The sequence below is a fragment of the Anarrhichthys ocellatus genome, unplaced genomic scaffold (genome assembly GCF_004355925.1).
Source record: "Anarrhichthys ocellatus isolate YVR2014 unplaced genomic scaffold, GSC_Weel_1.0 scaffold112, whole genome shotgun sequence".
NCBI lineage: Eukaryota > Metazoa > Chordata > Actinopteri > Perciformes > Anarhichadidae > Anarrhichthys > Anarrhichthys ocellatus.
The window spans coordinates 682,874-698,675 of NW_022280142.1; the positions used below are offsets into that span (position 1 = coordinate 682,874).

General features: G+C 40.9%; 2 protein-coding genes across 5 annotated transcripts in view; one reads left to right on the forward strand and one right to left on the reverse strand.

Moving 5' to 3' along the window:
* Positions 1 to 5,005, reverse strand: part of strn (striatin, calmodulin binding protein) — a 36,481-nt gene extending 31,476 nt beyond the window's left edge. For 3 of the 4 annotated variants that reach the window (XM_031876616.1, XM_031876615.1, XM_031876614.1), the window contains exon 1: positions 4,622 to 5,005. In XM_031876616.1, the coding sequence (XP_031732476.1) occupies positions 4,622 to 4,846 (225 nt within the window). In that variant the 5' untranslated portion in view covers positions 4,847 to 5,005. Of the gene's footprint in view, positions 1 to 1,753; positions 2,782 to 4,621 lie in introns of those variants that run through there. The other variant, XM_031876618.1, reaches the window with a different exon arrangement.
* Positions 5,006 to 6,245: 1,240 nt separating this feature from the next.
* On the forward strand, positions 6,246 to 8,755 carry map1lc3c (microtubule-associated protein 1 light chain 3 gamma). The gene is made up of 4 exons (XM_031876668.1): positions 6,246 to 6,460; positions 6,541 to 6,596; positions 6,685 to 6,791; positions 8,438 to 8,755. Exons 1-4 carry the CDS (start codon positions 6,400 to 6,402, stop codon positions 8,598 to 8,600), a joined length of 387 nt encoding a protein of 128 aa, XP_031732528.1. The 5' UTR covers positions 6,246 to 6,399; the 3' UTR covers positions 8,601 to 8,755.
* The last annotated feature ends 7,047 nt before the right edge of the window (positions 8,756 to 15,802 follow it).

The window sequence follows — 15,802 nt, forward strand, 5'->3', positions numbered from 1 at the left end:
TAACACTTCCCCTCCGATGGTGCGCTGTGTACACATGTGCAAGCTCGTGGTCTGAGCCGCTCAGGGAGCAATAGGGATGCACAATTAATCGAATCCTTTGCAGAGTAAATATATATAAATGCAAAATGTAAATGATAACTAATAGATTATGATGTATGTTTTATGGATTAAGCCACCTGTTAGTATTAAAAAATAGTTGAAATTGGCCAATGCCATGTAATAATATGAACCTGAATGGGAATAATACTTTTGTTCAATTAGGGTTTTGAATGCAGGACTTTTACTTGTAACAGAGTATTTTCACCCTGTGGTACAAGTACTTTTACATAAGTTAAAGATTTGAGAACGCCTCGACACAACGACCATTTGGAGGCTCGTCGGCTGGATAACTTTGCATCAGAATTATGGCTGCACCGATGTTCAACGCACTCCTTACACGCTGGCCCGGCCGCATCTCGATTCATCACAAACCAAAAGTAATAATATAATGTGACGTCGTTAACGAGATGCGACGCCGGCCCGCTGCTCCTTTTTTCTTTGTTGAGCTACAAGCGGCTCAGAAACTTTACTCAAAAAGTTTCCAGAAAAAAACAAACTTTGTAACACACAAAAGTCTCAACTTCTCACAGTTGAGGCCCACAACGGCCTTCAACCTTCAAAATGCACTTATTGTGAAGCATTATAGTCAGTTTTGACACTGATCCAACTCATTGACAAGTATAAACACATAACTGAGGGTCGATATTAAAGGGCAGGTGAGGAGGATTTAACCCGAGCTCTAATGGCTCTCTAATGTACATTTCACCAGTACGACAGTCCTGTTACACGTCCTGCTGAACAGAAATATCGGTTTTCATTGAAAACTTAATCCTGTAACATGGAACCCCTTTTGTGGAGAGACTTTTTGCATCCGTCGGGTGAGCCCAGCACGCTGATGTCAGACGCCATAATGCTCCATCGTTCCATCCTTCCTCTGGTTGGTGGGTCCGTGTGATGGCCGGCCATTCCTCCTCTCGGCGGTGTATTTATAGCGGAGGCCTGAGAGGAAGGAAGCCGAGCGTCCAAACATCCTGCGCGTAACTCGCTCTCAAAGCTCACGCATGACTTCACCTCAGTGTCACGTCCCAGCAGCCCAGCAGCCCCTCCCCTCCAGGGCCAAAAACTGCTTTTTATTTTGGAGTGTAATTGATCTTGTGTCAGGTCCTCTGTCCTGACACAAGACAACATCTTTACTCTGATTTCTTTCTGGGGAAAAACAAAAAAAAAAAAAGACCAATAGATTTGTTTGGACAAAACGAGAGCATATTAAATTAATATTCCAATATGAATAAGATTCAGACGGCAATGTATTTCACAATATGGCCAAATCACGTATGAAATGATTACACCGACGCTCTCTGTTCCACTGTTGCATCAGACAAAAGCTCCTCGTGTTAATCGATATGATGTATCAAATATATAGATATACTACATTATACTTCTATATCAACACAGATAAGTACTTAATCATATTATATATTTTTTGTTGGTATCATATTACACTTTGCTGAAATTGCAGTACTTCATAGTTTCTATTTTTGTTGTATTCTTAAATTAATGATTTGCTTTTTTTCTTTTCATCTGTACGCATTGTGCTACTGCAACACCTACTGAGGATTAATACAGGTTCATCTTATCACGGTGATATTGGTATTATATTAGCCTATAATACATTTCTAGGTCTTTTTTGACTGTAAAATGTACAAGTTCTTACTTTTCAATATCGAAATCAGCTTTAAAAATTCCGGATTGGTTGAAATGATGTCAACTATGATTTAAATTACAGGAACAACAGGTGAGAGGTGATGAAGGTTGAAGGTCTCACACTGTCTGATCAAGTCGTGACGATTAAACCACAGAGTCTCCTCAGCAAACTTTCTTCACACTCAACCTTTTCTGCAGGGTTTTTTGGATTATAAACTCGGAGTAATCGTTCCCATCTTGTGTGCCAGCTTCCCCGGTTTCCTCTTCCTCCTCCTCCTGCAGAGGATGACCTCAGAGGAAGCGGCACTCTCTCTCGGTCTCAGCTTCAGACACTTGATGACGACACGCAGTCCGTCTGCAGCAGCACATTCAGTCAACATTCAGGATTTACCGCCGAAATTGTTTTTTACAGCTCCGGCTCCATCGCAGCTCTGATCGGCTCAATGGGAAGGAAAATTAAAAATCAAACGATGCTGCAGAGTGGAGGTTTTGGCACAAGTCTCTGCTCTGTGAAGCAAAACTCCATTTTCCTTTCAGTACAAAAGCCCTCAAACAGCCAGGAGACACAGAGGACACTGCGGTGTGATTGGCCGGGAGGTTGTAGTACCGGTTAACGGTGCACAAACGCCACACAGAGCCACCTCTCAACAGCTCATCATCACAGGAAGTGACTCCCCTTATGGATGTTATCGCACCGCAGGTCGGCTGATGACTCTTACTTATGTAATATAACAGAGGGAGCGCTCGTTTTAGAAGAGCGCACTGAGCGTGAACACGCAGCGGAGCAACATTTTGGTCTTCAGTGCAGAAAAGACAAACACTCCTACGCACTCTGTGATAACCTGCAGGCTCATTGCACTGAATGCGTCAACGCCAGACGGGTCCAGTGGAGTCTGAACAAAGTCAGTTTTGAGGAATGTCAGATTTTGCAGTAAATGGCTGGTGAGTCACAGCACTTAAATATGAGTGGAACCAGACGGCAACCTCCAGTTCTACCGAGTGAAACCAATGCTGAAGTGTCTTAAAACTAGCATTCTCTCTACTGACCAGCAGGGGGCGACTCCTCTGGTTGTATAGAAGTCTATGAGAAATGACTCTACTTCTCTCTTGATTTATTACCTCAGTAAACATTGTAAACATGAGTTTATGGTCTCAATCTCTAGTTTCAAGTCTTCTTCAATACAGCATGATGTTTATTTAGTAAATTATGGTCCATTTAGAGTCAAACAGACCATAAAGCAGGGGATGATTTGGGGCGGGGCTTACTGTGATTGACAGGTTGCTGCTGCTACCAGAGACGTATACGGCGTCTCTACGTCACTGCTCCGCATTCCAAATATGGTGACTTCTGTTCATTGGCTGCAAAAAAACCAAGATGGCGACGGCCGTAATCCAAGATGGCGACGGCGAAATCGCCAAACTCGAGGCTTCAAAACAACGGTCCACAAACCAACGGGTGACGTCACGATGACTACGTCCACTTCTTATATACGGTCTATGAGTGAGACAGAGAGTCTCTGTTGTCCACAGACGCTTTATAAATTATAAACACTGTCTGAGATCGGCTGCATTTTGATTTACATGAACTATCAGATCACAGAATAAGTAAAGTAACGTCCCCATGCCGGCTTTGGATTTACCGTTTCTATACTTCTTTGTTTTTGCTAAACTCTTGTAGAGCAGCTCGCGCTTCAATTGAATTAAAAGCTGCTGGTTTGACACATCTGGCTCGTGTGTATAATGACACACAAAAAGGTTTAGCAAGAAAAAAAAAAAAAGCATGATTTTTATAGATCAGTGCCCAAACTACTGCTGACACCAAAAGGGTTTCAAACACTTCCTGGTCCCAGTTTGTTTATTTTGTATGCCAGTGCACGATTTAACTCCATTAGTGGCGTCTTAGCGCACGCTCTTGTTGTCCAGCAAAGGACCATGAAGATATTCACATAATGTGTCTGCGCCACATGTTGAATATCATCAATATCACAACCCTCTTTCCAAGAATTAATCTGATTTTGTATAAGCATTTTCCTCCTGGATGCGCTAATTCTTCAGCTATATATTACATGATAAATATCTTGCAGGCCTGAACCAGAATACATCTAGACCTCATACACAATCTCTATGGCTGGCTCCACAAATACACTTGGTTCGTGACTGAACCTCATCGCGCACTGCATGGAAATACAACGTCCAACCAGCTGCAGACACAGGTTGTCGTTTTCTCTGCGCTGCAGGTAATCGAGCATTTAAGCGAATAAAACAACGTAGGTTTGCTCAGATGTATCAATTATGAACAGAAACTCACACTCGACACCAATGGGGAAGTCTGAAATCTCAGCGCAGATACAGCCTCGGTGAAGACAACATTGACGGAGAACACCCATTTAAATAAAAAGCAATTATATCTGGTCTTGCTCGACATTGGCAATCAAACATCGCTCACAGTATTCAGCGCATGTACTGGGTTTATGCGGGTCTGTGCTTTAATTCGGCATCACAATGCTCTGTGAAGCAGCCTGCACATCAACAAAACTTTACACGTCAGGAGGAATGTGCGTCACTCCTTGTGCAGACCAACGCGCACCGCTAAAGGACGAGGCAAGTAGCGAGGCATCCATAAAAGTGTAATTATTATACATACAATGAGCTGCTTACTGGAGAACACTAACGCCGAATCGAAACGTGGATCGTTTCCACTCAAACTAAGTTGTGTTCGATACTTTACCTTGGAATTGTATTCGCCGATTTGCGATGAAACAATAAACTCCCTAATTTGTCAATGCGGTTTGGTGCGATTTTCTGATCGTTGCGGAGACCACGCTTAGCTTAGCACACACAACAATGGATACACCTGAGAGACATGAGGGTGCTTTACCTGCAGCTCGGCCCGCTCGACCTCCCAGTGCGACTGGTCCACCTCGTAGCGGGCCCACTCGTGCTGGAGAAAGTGTAAAATCCCCGGGATGTTGTACTGAGCCCTGGCCGCCTCTGCGCACTCGACGTCGCCAGTCTGCGGAGCTTTGATATTCCCACCGCCCGGTAAGCCCGAGTTGTTGTTGTTGTTATTGAAGAAGACACCGGGGCCCGCCTGCTCGTCCATGGCCGGACCAGGGCAGTGTGGTTCTTCTGGTTCGGTCCCGGAACACTCAACCGCTTCGGTATAATGTCCTCCTGAAGGAAACCTGATCCATCAACAGTCCTCTACTCTGCTGGCCACCACAACTCCTGTCTGAACCAGCTGTCAGATGATGAGAGGGCCGTGAAGCTACCGGAATCAACACAAACACGACACTTCCGGTTTGGAATTTCAAAATAAAACCGATGTTAATGTACACGTGCAACAAATAAAATAATATATACCAACACGTGCCAATGTAGAAAGAATAATTATGTGTGCCATGTCGAATTTATTATAAAATGTCACACACACACACACACACACACACACACACACACACACACACACACACACACACACACACACACACACACAACTTGACTGCCAAATTCCAAAAACAGACAAAAAACAAATCTCACAGCAAACTTGAAATTAAGCAGGTCTCGAACTTGTTTTAATGATTTATTAATTGTATTGCCATTTTACAATGAATCATTCATTCATAATGACATCATAATTTCAGTATTAAATATGTATATTTTATGATAAGCCATGTCAAACATTTACATGCACACATTTATCTCTAGTTAAGCCTTCGACCGTGTTGGCAAACTTTTACTTTGAAGGCACAATCCTTTCATTACCGGTATCCCGGTGGCTAACTGGAAATCACTTGACACACCTGAGCGGTGACATCAACTCCGTTTAGCCCCTCCCACTATCATACATATTCTCACATGATTGGCTGATCGGATAAATGACACGAAAATGATCCAATTGGAGAAGAGTGCGAGGTGCGTCTCCAAACTAGCGTTACTACGGTTTGTGTGAAGCAAATTCAAGCTTATATAACTCATTACAAATGTAATTTTATCAGCATTTATTTATTTATTAGCTTAGTTAGATCTTCAGAGTTTACGTGAATAAAAAATAAATTCAATTCAATACAATTGCCACCAATGCAACATTATAACGTATCAGTACTGACCCTTGCTTCTTTTATTTTATTTGTATTATTCTTTTTTTCAAAGATATTTTTATTCACTTCCTTCTTTTAATGGTTCATTGTATGCTACAATAAGACACATTGCAAAAAGGAAATAAAAAGAGGCCCATTTGTAATGTTTATTCTGTCATGTTTGGTAAAAGGGGGTCTATATTTAGACCGACATGCTTTTACTTGTAGGCTAAGGTCACTTCTTCCACTATGGCGTATGGGGCAGTGGTGAGTGGCGCTCAGCCCGGCGGCCACCCTCTATATATGTGTGTGTGTGTGTGTGTGTGTGTGGGGGGGGGGGGTCTCTAAACTCTATTAAACCTCGCGGATGATTCCTCCTGCGGCCATGTGCTAATCAGCTGATGCGCCACAGCCGCCTCTCCTCTCTATTTAACTCCTGCTCATTCACACCACAAGTTCAACCAGCTCCGTCGCTCTCTGCCGCCGCTTCCTCCGTCACACACGCGCACTCACTCTCTCTCTCACACACACACACACACACACACACTCACAACACAAGGGTTCAAACACGCATAACATGCCTCCGTTTGACAAAACCCAGGTGCAGAACAAACCGTTCAAACAGAGGAAGAGCTTCGGTAAATGCCTCAAACATGAGTAATGTGATTGGAAACTTAAAAAAACAAATCTGATGTGATCTTTTTTTCTTCCTGTGCAGCTATAAGGAAACAAGAAGTAGCGGGGATCAGGTCGAAGTTCCCCAACAAAATCCCGGTAGGTTTGCGGTGAAGCCTCTCATAATTAACGGTTCAATTCTCATTTTAAAGTGTCCAACAGTTTCACTAACGGATGATGCTCGCAGGTTATAATTGAACGGTACGAGAGGGAGAAGTATCTTCCTCCGCTGGATAAAACCAAGTTTCTGGTGCCCCATGAACTCACCATGACTCAGTTTGTCACCATCATCAGGTAAAGTTCACCTCTCGTGTGTTTACAAGTATAAACGATTATTATGAGAGGTCACGTATGGCACACTTCAAATGTGTTAAAGGATCGAGATTATTGGGAGTCTGACTGTTTGCTGGAGCTGAGATAGAAAACATTAAGTTTATATATTTCAGTGGAGTGGTGGAAAGAAATGCCTGAAAATGATTTCATAAAAACTTTGTTCAACCAAACGCTCCGAAACTCAAAAGATCTTTAGTTTATTATCAAAACACCAAAAAAAAAAAAACAGAAATCTGCACAATTTAGGAGCTGTACTCTGAACCCTTTTAAATTTATTTTTTTTTTTTTTGGAAATGGCTAAAAATAAATCTCTTAAATTTGGCCAGTTTTATTGTGCCAGCTCCAGAATGTATTGTCTGGAAAATGTATTTTCTATCTTTAAAGCTACTTTAGGGGGTAAAGTCTTAAACAAATTATTTTTCAAGAGAAGTTTTTATTTGCTGTAAAAAAAATCAAGGCTGCTAATTCTCACAACTTTTACTGCGTGGAGAAAAATAAAAAATAAAAATTGACTAAAAGGTCTGTTGGAGAGTTCTGCAGGGACTGGTCCATTTTCTAATATAAAAACTTCACCATGTTCCTGAGAAGCTTCTTGTTGGTCATGATTACGCAGCAGAAACGGAGTCGGTCCCCGTTTGTCTTCACACAAACTGTCACTTTGAGTCCTAAAATCTTTTAAACGAGTCAAACAGTCAGTGAGACGCAGAATATTTTAACACGCTTGCTAACTGAAGCCTTCATGGGTCGACATCATGCATTTTTTTTTTTTTGTTTTTTTGCATGAAGTGATCATTCAAAGAACCGCTGTCTACAGAGACCTTAACCTGCTTCAGTTTGGAGGATTGGATTCAGATTCTTGTTTTTAATTAGTTTATTTGATTCTCTTCCACAGTGAATATGATCCGGATGAATGTTGGGGATTATAAATAGTCGTCCTCAGAGTCTTTGAAGCTCTTCAGTTGTGGTGCTTCCTCATTTTGTCCGAGTCATGATTACACAGCAGGAGTCACTTTCCTCTGCTTCAGTAAGAGTCTACTGACACGAGTCAGATGGCTGTTCCAGAATCTGTTATAGCTCGTGGTTCGATTATAGCAATCGAGTAATGCAGCTAAACTGTAATCGTTGTAGTGCCATCGCATAAGTAACAGATCTGAGTGTTTTCATCGAGCATCACACGAGTCCGTGTCCTAAATCAATACGACATGCTAATAGTGCGCTGTTTGTACTTTAAGTGTCTTTTTCTAGCTTCTACTAGGTTTTGTACACGTTTTGTTTTTGATGTGTTCCTGGAGTTTTTAAAGTTGTAGAGCAGTGCCTCATGTCTTTGTGCAATGCATTGTGGGACAGTGCAGGCCCACTTTTTTTTTTTTTTTTTTTTTGAAAATCTGCATACCAACATTCCTGTGTAGGTGTTTGTCACTTCACCAAATGTTCAGAATTTGGTCACAGCCGACGTCTGCGGCCGCAGGAGATGGATAATAAACAATAGTGGATCCACATTTTAGTGCCGAGTCAGCGTCCCACGTGGGAGCTGCAGGTATGCGACGCCGCTAACCGTCTGCAGGACGTCTCCCATTAATGTCCGCTCTTTGTCTTCTGTCCCTCAGGAACAGGATGGCTCTGCTGCCGTCTCAGGCCTTCTACCTGCTCATCAACAACAGCGGGCTGGCCAGCATGTCTCTCACCATGGCGCAGGTGTACAAAGACCACCAGGACGAGGACGGCTTCCTCTACATGACCTACGCCTCGCAGGAGATGTTCGGACACTGACGCCGCGTTTAGATTTTATCAAGTATTCAAATGCTGCAGGCCTCCGTATCTGCTGTAAATATAAAAATATTGTATATATATTTGTTGACATGTTAATTGTGAAAGATGGATTTTAATTAAAGCATGTGGATCCAATAAATCATATGAATAGTGAATTGGTGCCGTCTGATTTCTTCTTTTAAAGAAATGGTTAAGGCCCCAACTTCTCCAGTTGATTACGTCCATCAAGGCATTGCACATTTTCTGGAATTCAGTTTATCTATGAAAATAGTGCATTGTCTTATCAAGTATGAGCTCATTTGCAGACAGTCCCAGAACAGAACTCAACCTTGAACAAGGCCTGCTTCAAAATTCTTGTTTCATGTTCACATTAAAGAGTCGAGGGTTTCTAAAGAGGCCAATTTGAAGATCACTTTGCATCGCTCTATAAATTAAACTGTCAACTATAAATTCACCATGTTTTTAGAGATAAAATGTTGTATAAATCAGGCTGTAATATATGAATAAAACCTGCAGAAAGATGGGAATGAAACTAGGAAGTTAGGTGGATGTCTGATACTGAAGTGGAGATTTCTGAGTCGGAGGAAAAAACTAATTCAGAGAACTACCTTTGACGGTGTTCTAAAATTAGAACTATAGGTGAATAGGGTAAAAGACTAACTAGATATTACCGTGAAACTAACTTGATTACTTTAAGACAATCATTTTTTGCATTACAAGTTTTCTAAAATGAGGTGGCATCTAACATTTGATTATGGAGAAATCTACAGGTGCAGACAAAGTAAAATAAACACCTAAATATGTTTTGAATGTTTCCCCATTGGTCTGAAAGATGTTACGGAAGCAAAAAGATAATGTACCAGCGCATGAAAGAATGTTTTTTCCTGACATGTCTTATCTTTAATAAAGTTCTTTTAGCTGTTTTCAGCAAACCTAGTTTTAGTTGATATACTTTTTTTTTCATGTATGTGTTCCTAACAGCTGTATTGAAAAGATGACCTTTTGTCAAAAAATGATTAAATGAAGGTATAATTCAAATCAGACAAGCATCTGTCATCCACAAAAGCCACAAAGAACTTGTGACCTTAATAATTGTTAAATCAAAGGGCTAGAATGAGTTGACACACCTTCTCTTACTTACTGTATTTGATGAGGAAAAAAAAGTTGGAATGGTTAGTTTAGTCGTACTAATGGAAGAAGTTCTGCAGTGCATTGTGGGACAATGAGTGAAGTGGTGATACTGTGCACAAGGAGGAAGTTTCCCCTCAAGACTTTCTGCCGGAAAGAAAGCAGCATCACTTTAAAGTTTACACAAACTAAGTGGTTACAATAAATGTGACAGGAGTTTTGGATGCCAGCTGATTTCTTTTTCACGTTTTTCACTGAAGCGAACAGGAAATGAATGAATTCAGTCTTCCCATGAAGTGATTCTTTTATTCGGTCTCTGCACTAGATGGCAGCAGCGATCTACTGACTCTCCTTCAGATGCGCCTCCATTCAGATCTCTGAGATGAAATAAACAGACTATTATGGTCTGTTGGAGAACATGATTGATAACGAGGTTTATCTGAGCTGCATCAGCTCTCACTCAGAGGATAAGATGATAAACATCAAATCTCTCTCTCTCTCCATTATCTCCATTATCTTACTGACTGGCTCACATTTGTAGTTTTATTTTGGTGAACATGTTTCGGGGAAGATTGTTTTCTGGTGAACACAAAAATGTTTCTAATTATAAAACCAGACATTAAAAAAAATGCAACAACAGATCTTTTTATTTGATTTTAAAGTAAATGAGATCACACAACGTCCACACGGAGGCGCTCTCTTCTTCATCTGTTCGTGCCGTGATGAAGTCGTTACTTCCTTCTTTACTAGATTTCATTACAGACGTCATTAGAGGAGTTGACGAGAGTGGCTTTCCCCCCCCCCTGGATCTCACTTGTTAGTTTATGCTCCATTAATTGTAATTGAATTAACAAAACTGATTACGTCCACTGAATCTCCACCAGCTGCTTAACCGAGGAGGAAACACAGACTCATCAGTCTGCCATCAGTTTATAGAGAGCAATTCAGACTGAATCCTCTTAAATGATTTCTAATCGGTTCAGATTTTAACATTTGTAAGAAACAACCAATATTTAGGCGCGAAATATCTATATAGATATATAGATATATAGATATATATCTACTGTATATATAAAGTATATTACATTGCCTACACATCTGCAGTTTAAAGTGCTTTTACAGGTGAAGGTGGAGTTCTGTCAAACACATCGTCCAAAACAATAAAAGTGAACAAACTGGGTCAACATTTGAATGTGTCCAATGCTTTGGTTTGTGACCAAATACCTGCAGAACTAATGACGTTCCACAGAACCACAGAACCACAGAAGTGCTACTTTAAGCACTTGTTCTGCAGCTCTGAACACACAAACTATTCGTTTGTTATCTAAACTCCTTTCTGTGCAGATCTCCCGCTTTATGCATTCTTTAAAAAGACACCGAAGCACAATAAAAAGCGAATTGTCTTTTAGTGGTCTTGTGTTATTTTATCAGCAGCGTCAATAATGAAGGAGGAACGCGCGCGGCAGAGCGGATGAACTGACCGACCCGCGTCAGAGGGTTGGTTCAAGTAAAAGCGGTGTTTGGTCTCAGAGAGAAACTCGGTGTGATGGAGTCGGAGGTTCTGCTTAATGTCCCGCAGCTATCAGCCGGTGACCGCGGGCCTCTGGAAAAGCCAATCGCTGCAGTTAATGAAGCCTGTTGTTGTGCAGCTGTAATGGTCCCAGCTTCACACACACTCGTGACGCCTGTCTGAATCCACTCTCGTTTGGGGAATGGGTTTTTGTCTTACTCATCAATTAACAGCGCTGGGGGCCTCTGGAGTTTAGAGTGTAAACTTGTACATTAGAGACTTTTATTCTTTTACTTGAGTTTCCCAAAGTCAGTGAAGCCTGCAGAGGATCAATCTATTACTTTGTAACTGGTAATTAAAAGATTAAAAGATGGAAAGCATATTATCATCAATGAGTTTCATCTCACAACTAAATACATTTACTCAAGTACTACTTACGTACAATTTACTTGAGTATTTCTATTTTATACTACTGTGACTTTACTACATCTCAGATGTACATATTTTACAATTCACCGCATTACATTTATTTGGAACTTCAGTCACTTTGTAGATTAATAATACAAAAATATAATCAACAAATAAATGATGATGCAAGTATTTCTCTGATCTGATCTGAGTACATCTTCCACCACTGCAGGACGTGGTTAGCCTAGCTTAGCATAAAGACTGGAAGCAGGTTAAAACAGCTCCTTCCAAAGTAAAAAGAAAAGAAAAGAAGGACTTACTTACTGGAACTAGTTCTTGTTGAACAACTGTGACTGTGAACGGCTCTCTGAAGTCTTGTCCTCACGGTGAGGTTTGGTATCTTCGAGCTGCACAGACAGACACAATGCAACAACACTGGAAGTCTCCAACACATGTATTGACATTAGAGTCACGTCGTCAGCAGCCCATGAAGACGGTAACAGAAAGTGTGTGAGGAGCATGTTAATACTGCAGCTGTGGACACACACACACACGCACACACACACACATTTTATTTCAGATTCTTATTGTCTTATTTAAGTTTAGTCTTAATCATTTTTTTGTTTTCTGTACAAGTAAAATTTTATTTTTGTAGTTTTTCATCATTTCTATCAGTGATAATAAGATTGTACTGAATACAACCAGTAAGATATACACATACATCTATATATAAATATATATAGTTTAAATATACTGGAAAATCCATAGTATAACACAACAGCATCACACCTGTGGCACTGCAAGTGTCTTCTACAAATTAGTTTTCTACCACACAAAGGTAAGGAGGAAAATGTAGAGGCAGTAAATTGTTGAGTCAAAGTAGAGGCAGCAGACGTGAGAGTTACACCAGCAGAGTCTGCAGAGGTCTGTTTAGTTACAGGGAGGGAAAGTGACTCCGTCCTTATTGATATTCACCCAACACTGAAGCCACACTCCATGAGCCATTTATGGACATAAAATGTCCCATTTAACCTGCGGCTCATTAAAAGTTCATGTGTTCCCTTCACAGCCCTGCAGGAATGAGCTTTAAATATTCATGACACAATCACCTCCACGGAACCAGACTCCGTCCTTGTTTGGCTTCAGTTTTTCGTCCTCCTTGTCATCCTCGTCCTCCTCGTCCTCCTTGTCCGCTTTCATTTCAGTCCTGTCCGTCTGTCCGTCTGTCTGGGTCACAGCAGAGGACAGAAAGTTGTGTTTGGATCCAGTATTGAAACTGTGCATGGCTGTGATAAACAACAACAAACAAACAAAGGACAGAAAGCACACAGGTTGGTGATGGTCCAGTTTTAGTAACAGATTTGTGAGTTTGAAGGTTATTTACACGTCACAGGGGTCTCTAATATTTCCTATGAGACAACATTTTAGTACTACCAAACACATCATCTGTGCACGGCCTTTAAACTGACACAGATGCGTTTACTGATCCGACTCCACTATCAGCAGGACAGCATCATTTGTTTGTGTCTTTCCAGCGTTATGACTAAAGTTTGGTTCGCTTTAGGCACGAAAACATTTTGGTTAGGTGCTCGACAGTCTTTGAGTGTGAAACAGCAATCTCTTGCTACTTATTCCTATTTATTTAAGCATGTTACTGTTTCAGTTATGATGTTATTGCTATACTATTATACTTTCAATGCATCTTCTATAGTAGACCTTAAACACAACAATAATATTCCGATTCAAACATTCTAGGGTTAAGGTGGTGTGTTTGTAATGTTTATACTTTCCTGTGTTATTTGTAACATGTAGTCTCTCTCTATAATGTATTAAATAATGCCTACAGACTGGATCCAGCACCAGAGAGGCAGGTATGCATGCAGAGCTGAGGAGTGTGAGCTGTTCAGGCAGGATGCTCGTACATATTATGCAGCAGGGTGAAGACACACATTCTGAATTTCTACAGTGAATAAAAGACACGAGGAGATATTGCGTTTGGGGATCCTCCCTCAAGAAGAATCTGTAATGTAATTCTACATCATTTTAAACCATTATGATAACGCCCAAAAAGACAAAAAGACAAAACTGGATATAATTATAATAATTATTTTTAATTTCACATTTCAATTATCACTTTCCATATATTGTATACAGTGTTACCATTTACAGTACGTTTCATATATTTCTTAATACTATTAGAGAAATAAGACAAAATATGAGAAGAGTCTGTAAGAAATAACGATGCTTGTTGATTTCAACACCAGAAAAAAATCTGTCATGAACAAAATAGAAGTTGCTCGCAAAAATAAGTTGACAGACACTCACCTGCAGGGGGCGCTGTGGCTCCAGGCAGCAGGCTGCCGCCCCAGCATCCTCTCTGTCTGTCTGTGAAACTGAAGTCTCTGACATCACACCTCAGCAGAGCCTCTTCAGAAAAACACTGTTTACGCTGAGAGGAAGTGACCTCTGGATCTCAATCAACTAGAAACTGCCTCTTCTCACTTTCACATTTTTACGTCTCAGGTGTTAAACTGCAGATCTCATTCAAAAAAAGTTCTAATCTCTGATCAATCTCTGGCACAATCATTTCCTTAGTTTATCTTTATTGGGTTGTAGATATTTGGTGATGTAGTGACTGAGCTCCTTGCAGGGCTATGTGGTGAACTAGAGGGCGAGCTAACATTTGTCAGTCAAAGCTTCTGTCTATGTGTTTATTTCCCCGTGGCATTATGTGTGTTCACTGTGCACCATTTAGTTCAATAAGAAGTTATCGGAAAAGACAAAAGCTCATTGGCTCAGCTTGTTTGGTAATCCCACAATGAACCGAGGAGAGGAGATTAAATGAAAGTGAATGGTGCAACACAGCTAAAGAGCCACTTCGTCCATTTTGGATTTACCTCAAAGGTCAACGCCGTCGAGGCGGTTTGACTTTGATCAGCAGTGCAAATTCACAAGTAAAAGTTCACCCATAAACTGAAAGGAAAAGTCAGAGATCTACTTTCAAGTGATCCCAAAAGACTGAGGGGAACGTGAATGTATGCACCAAAGTTTAGTCGAGATATTTCAGTCAGAATCAACAAGGCGATCATCAGAGTAATTAGGATTAATCCTCTGTGGACCATGAATGTCCATTTAAGGACAATCCATCCAGCTGTCGAGGTATTTCAGTCTGGACCAACACAGACAAACAAACAGCTTTCGGGGATCCCTATATTTTCAGGGGGAGCTGCATGTGCATATGAATTTGTCCGCCTTAAACATACTACATTTGAACACAGAATATTTAGCCTGGGCCGACAAAATGACCCAATGCGCCGAAACGGTGCGTAACGTACGTTGCGTGCGTTCCCATGCATGGATGTCAAGAGCAGGAATAGACAGCACAGGAAAACAAACGTTTATTTTTGGGCTTCAGTGTTGTTCAACAAGAGAAAGTTCCAGCATGTAAATCACCTTAAAGACACATATCTTTTTTTTTTTTTTACATTTTACAACATTAATTTAGCAAAATATAAAGTGTTCCAACTTTAACCCTTTCATAGTGAGTTTTCCCTTCATGAAAGTTAATTGTAACATTTTTTGTTGCCTAAAAATATCTTGTTTAGCGTCTGCTTGTGCTTAGCTCCACCCTGTGGTTGCAAGAAAAACATAATGGCGACAGCCAAAAACCAAGATGGTGACAGTCAAAATGCCAAACTGGAGGCTCCAAAACCGCATTCACAAACCCGCGGGTGACGTCATGGTGACTTAGTCCACCTCCTCTGTGCAGCCTATGATCTTGAGTGCAGCTCCCACAATGTTAAACTGCTCCTTTAAGACTCTCTGAAAAGCTAAATCACCCGTGTATTTATAAGATTATTTCTGGATTCAGAGCACTTTGCAATCGAAGGAATGCATGCAGACGTATAATAACAATGTATTTTAATCTCTCTCATGAGGTTGTGTGGGGAAATTCTCAGATGATGAAAGCCTTTGTCCTCTTTTCCTCTCTCTCGCTCTCTCTCCATTTCTCTCGCTCTCTCTCCGTTTCCTGTTTACATGGCTGAGAGCTGACTGCGCCCAGTGAGAGGGAAACTGTGATGATGCAATCTGACCTCCATGACTCTCTCTATTTCTCTCTCTCTCTCTCTCTCTCTCTCTCTCTCTCTCTCTCTCT

What these genes read in the sequence shown, in the direction of transcription:
- map1lc3c (XM_031876668.1), top strand. Translation starts at nt 6,400, where the DNA reads ATGCCTCCGTTTGACAAAACCCAGGTGCAGAACAAACCGTTCAAACAG. An exon ending in AGTTCCCCAACAAAATCCCG is followed by an intron (nt 6,597 to 6,684) that starts GTAGGTTTGCGG and finishes TGATGCTCGCAG; the next exon opens with GTTATAATTGAACGGTACGA. An exon ending in CAGTTTGTCACCATCATCAG is followed by an intron (nt 6,792 to 8,437) that starts GTAAAGTTCACC and finishes TCTGTCCCTCAG; the next exon opens with GAACAGGATGGCTCTGCTGC.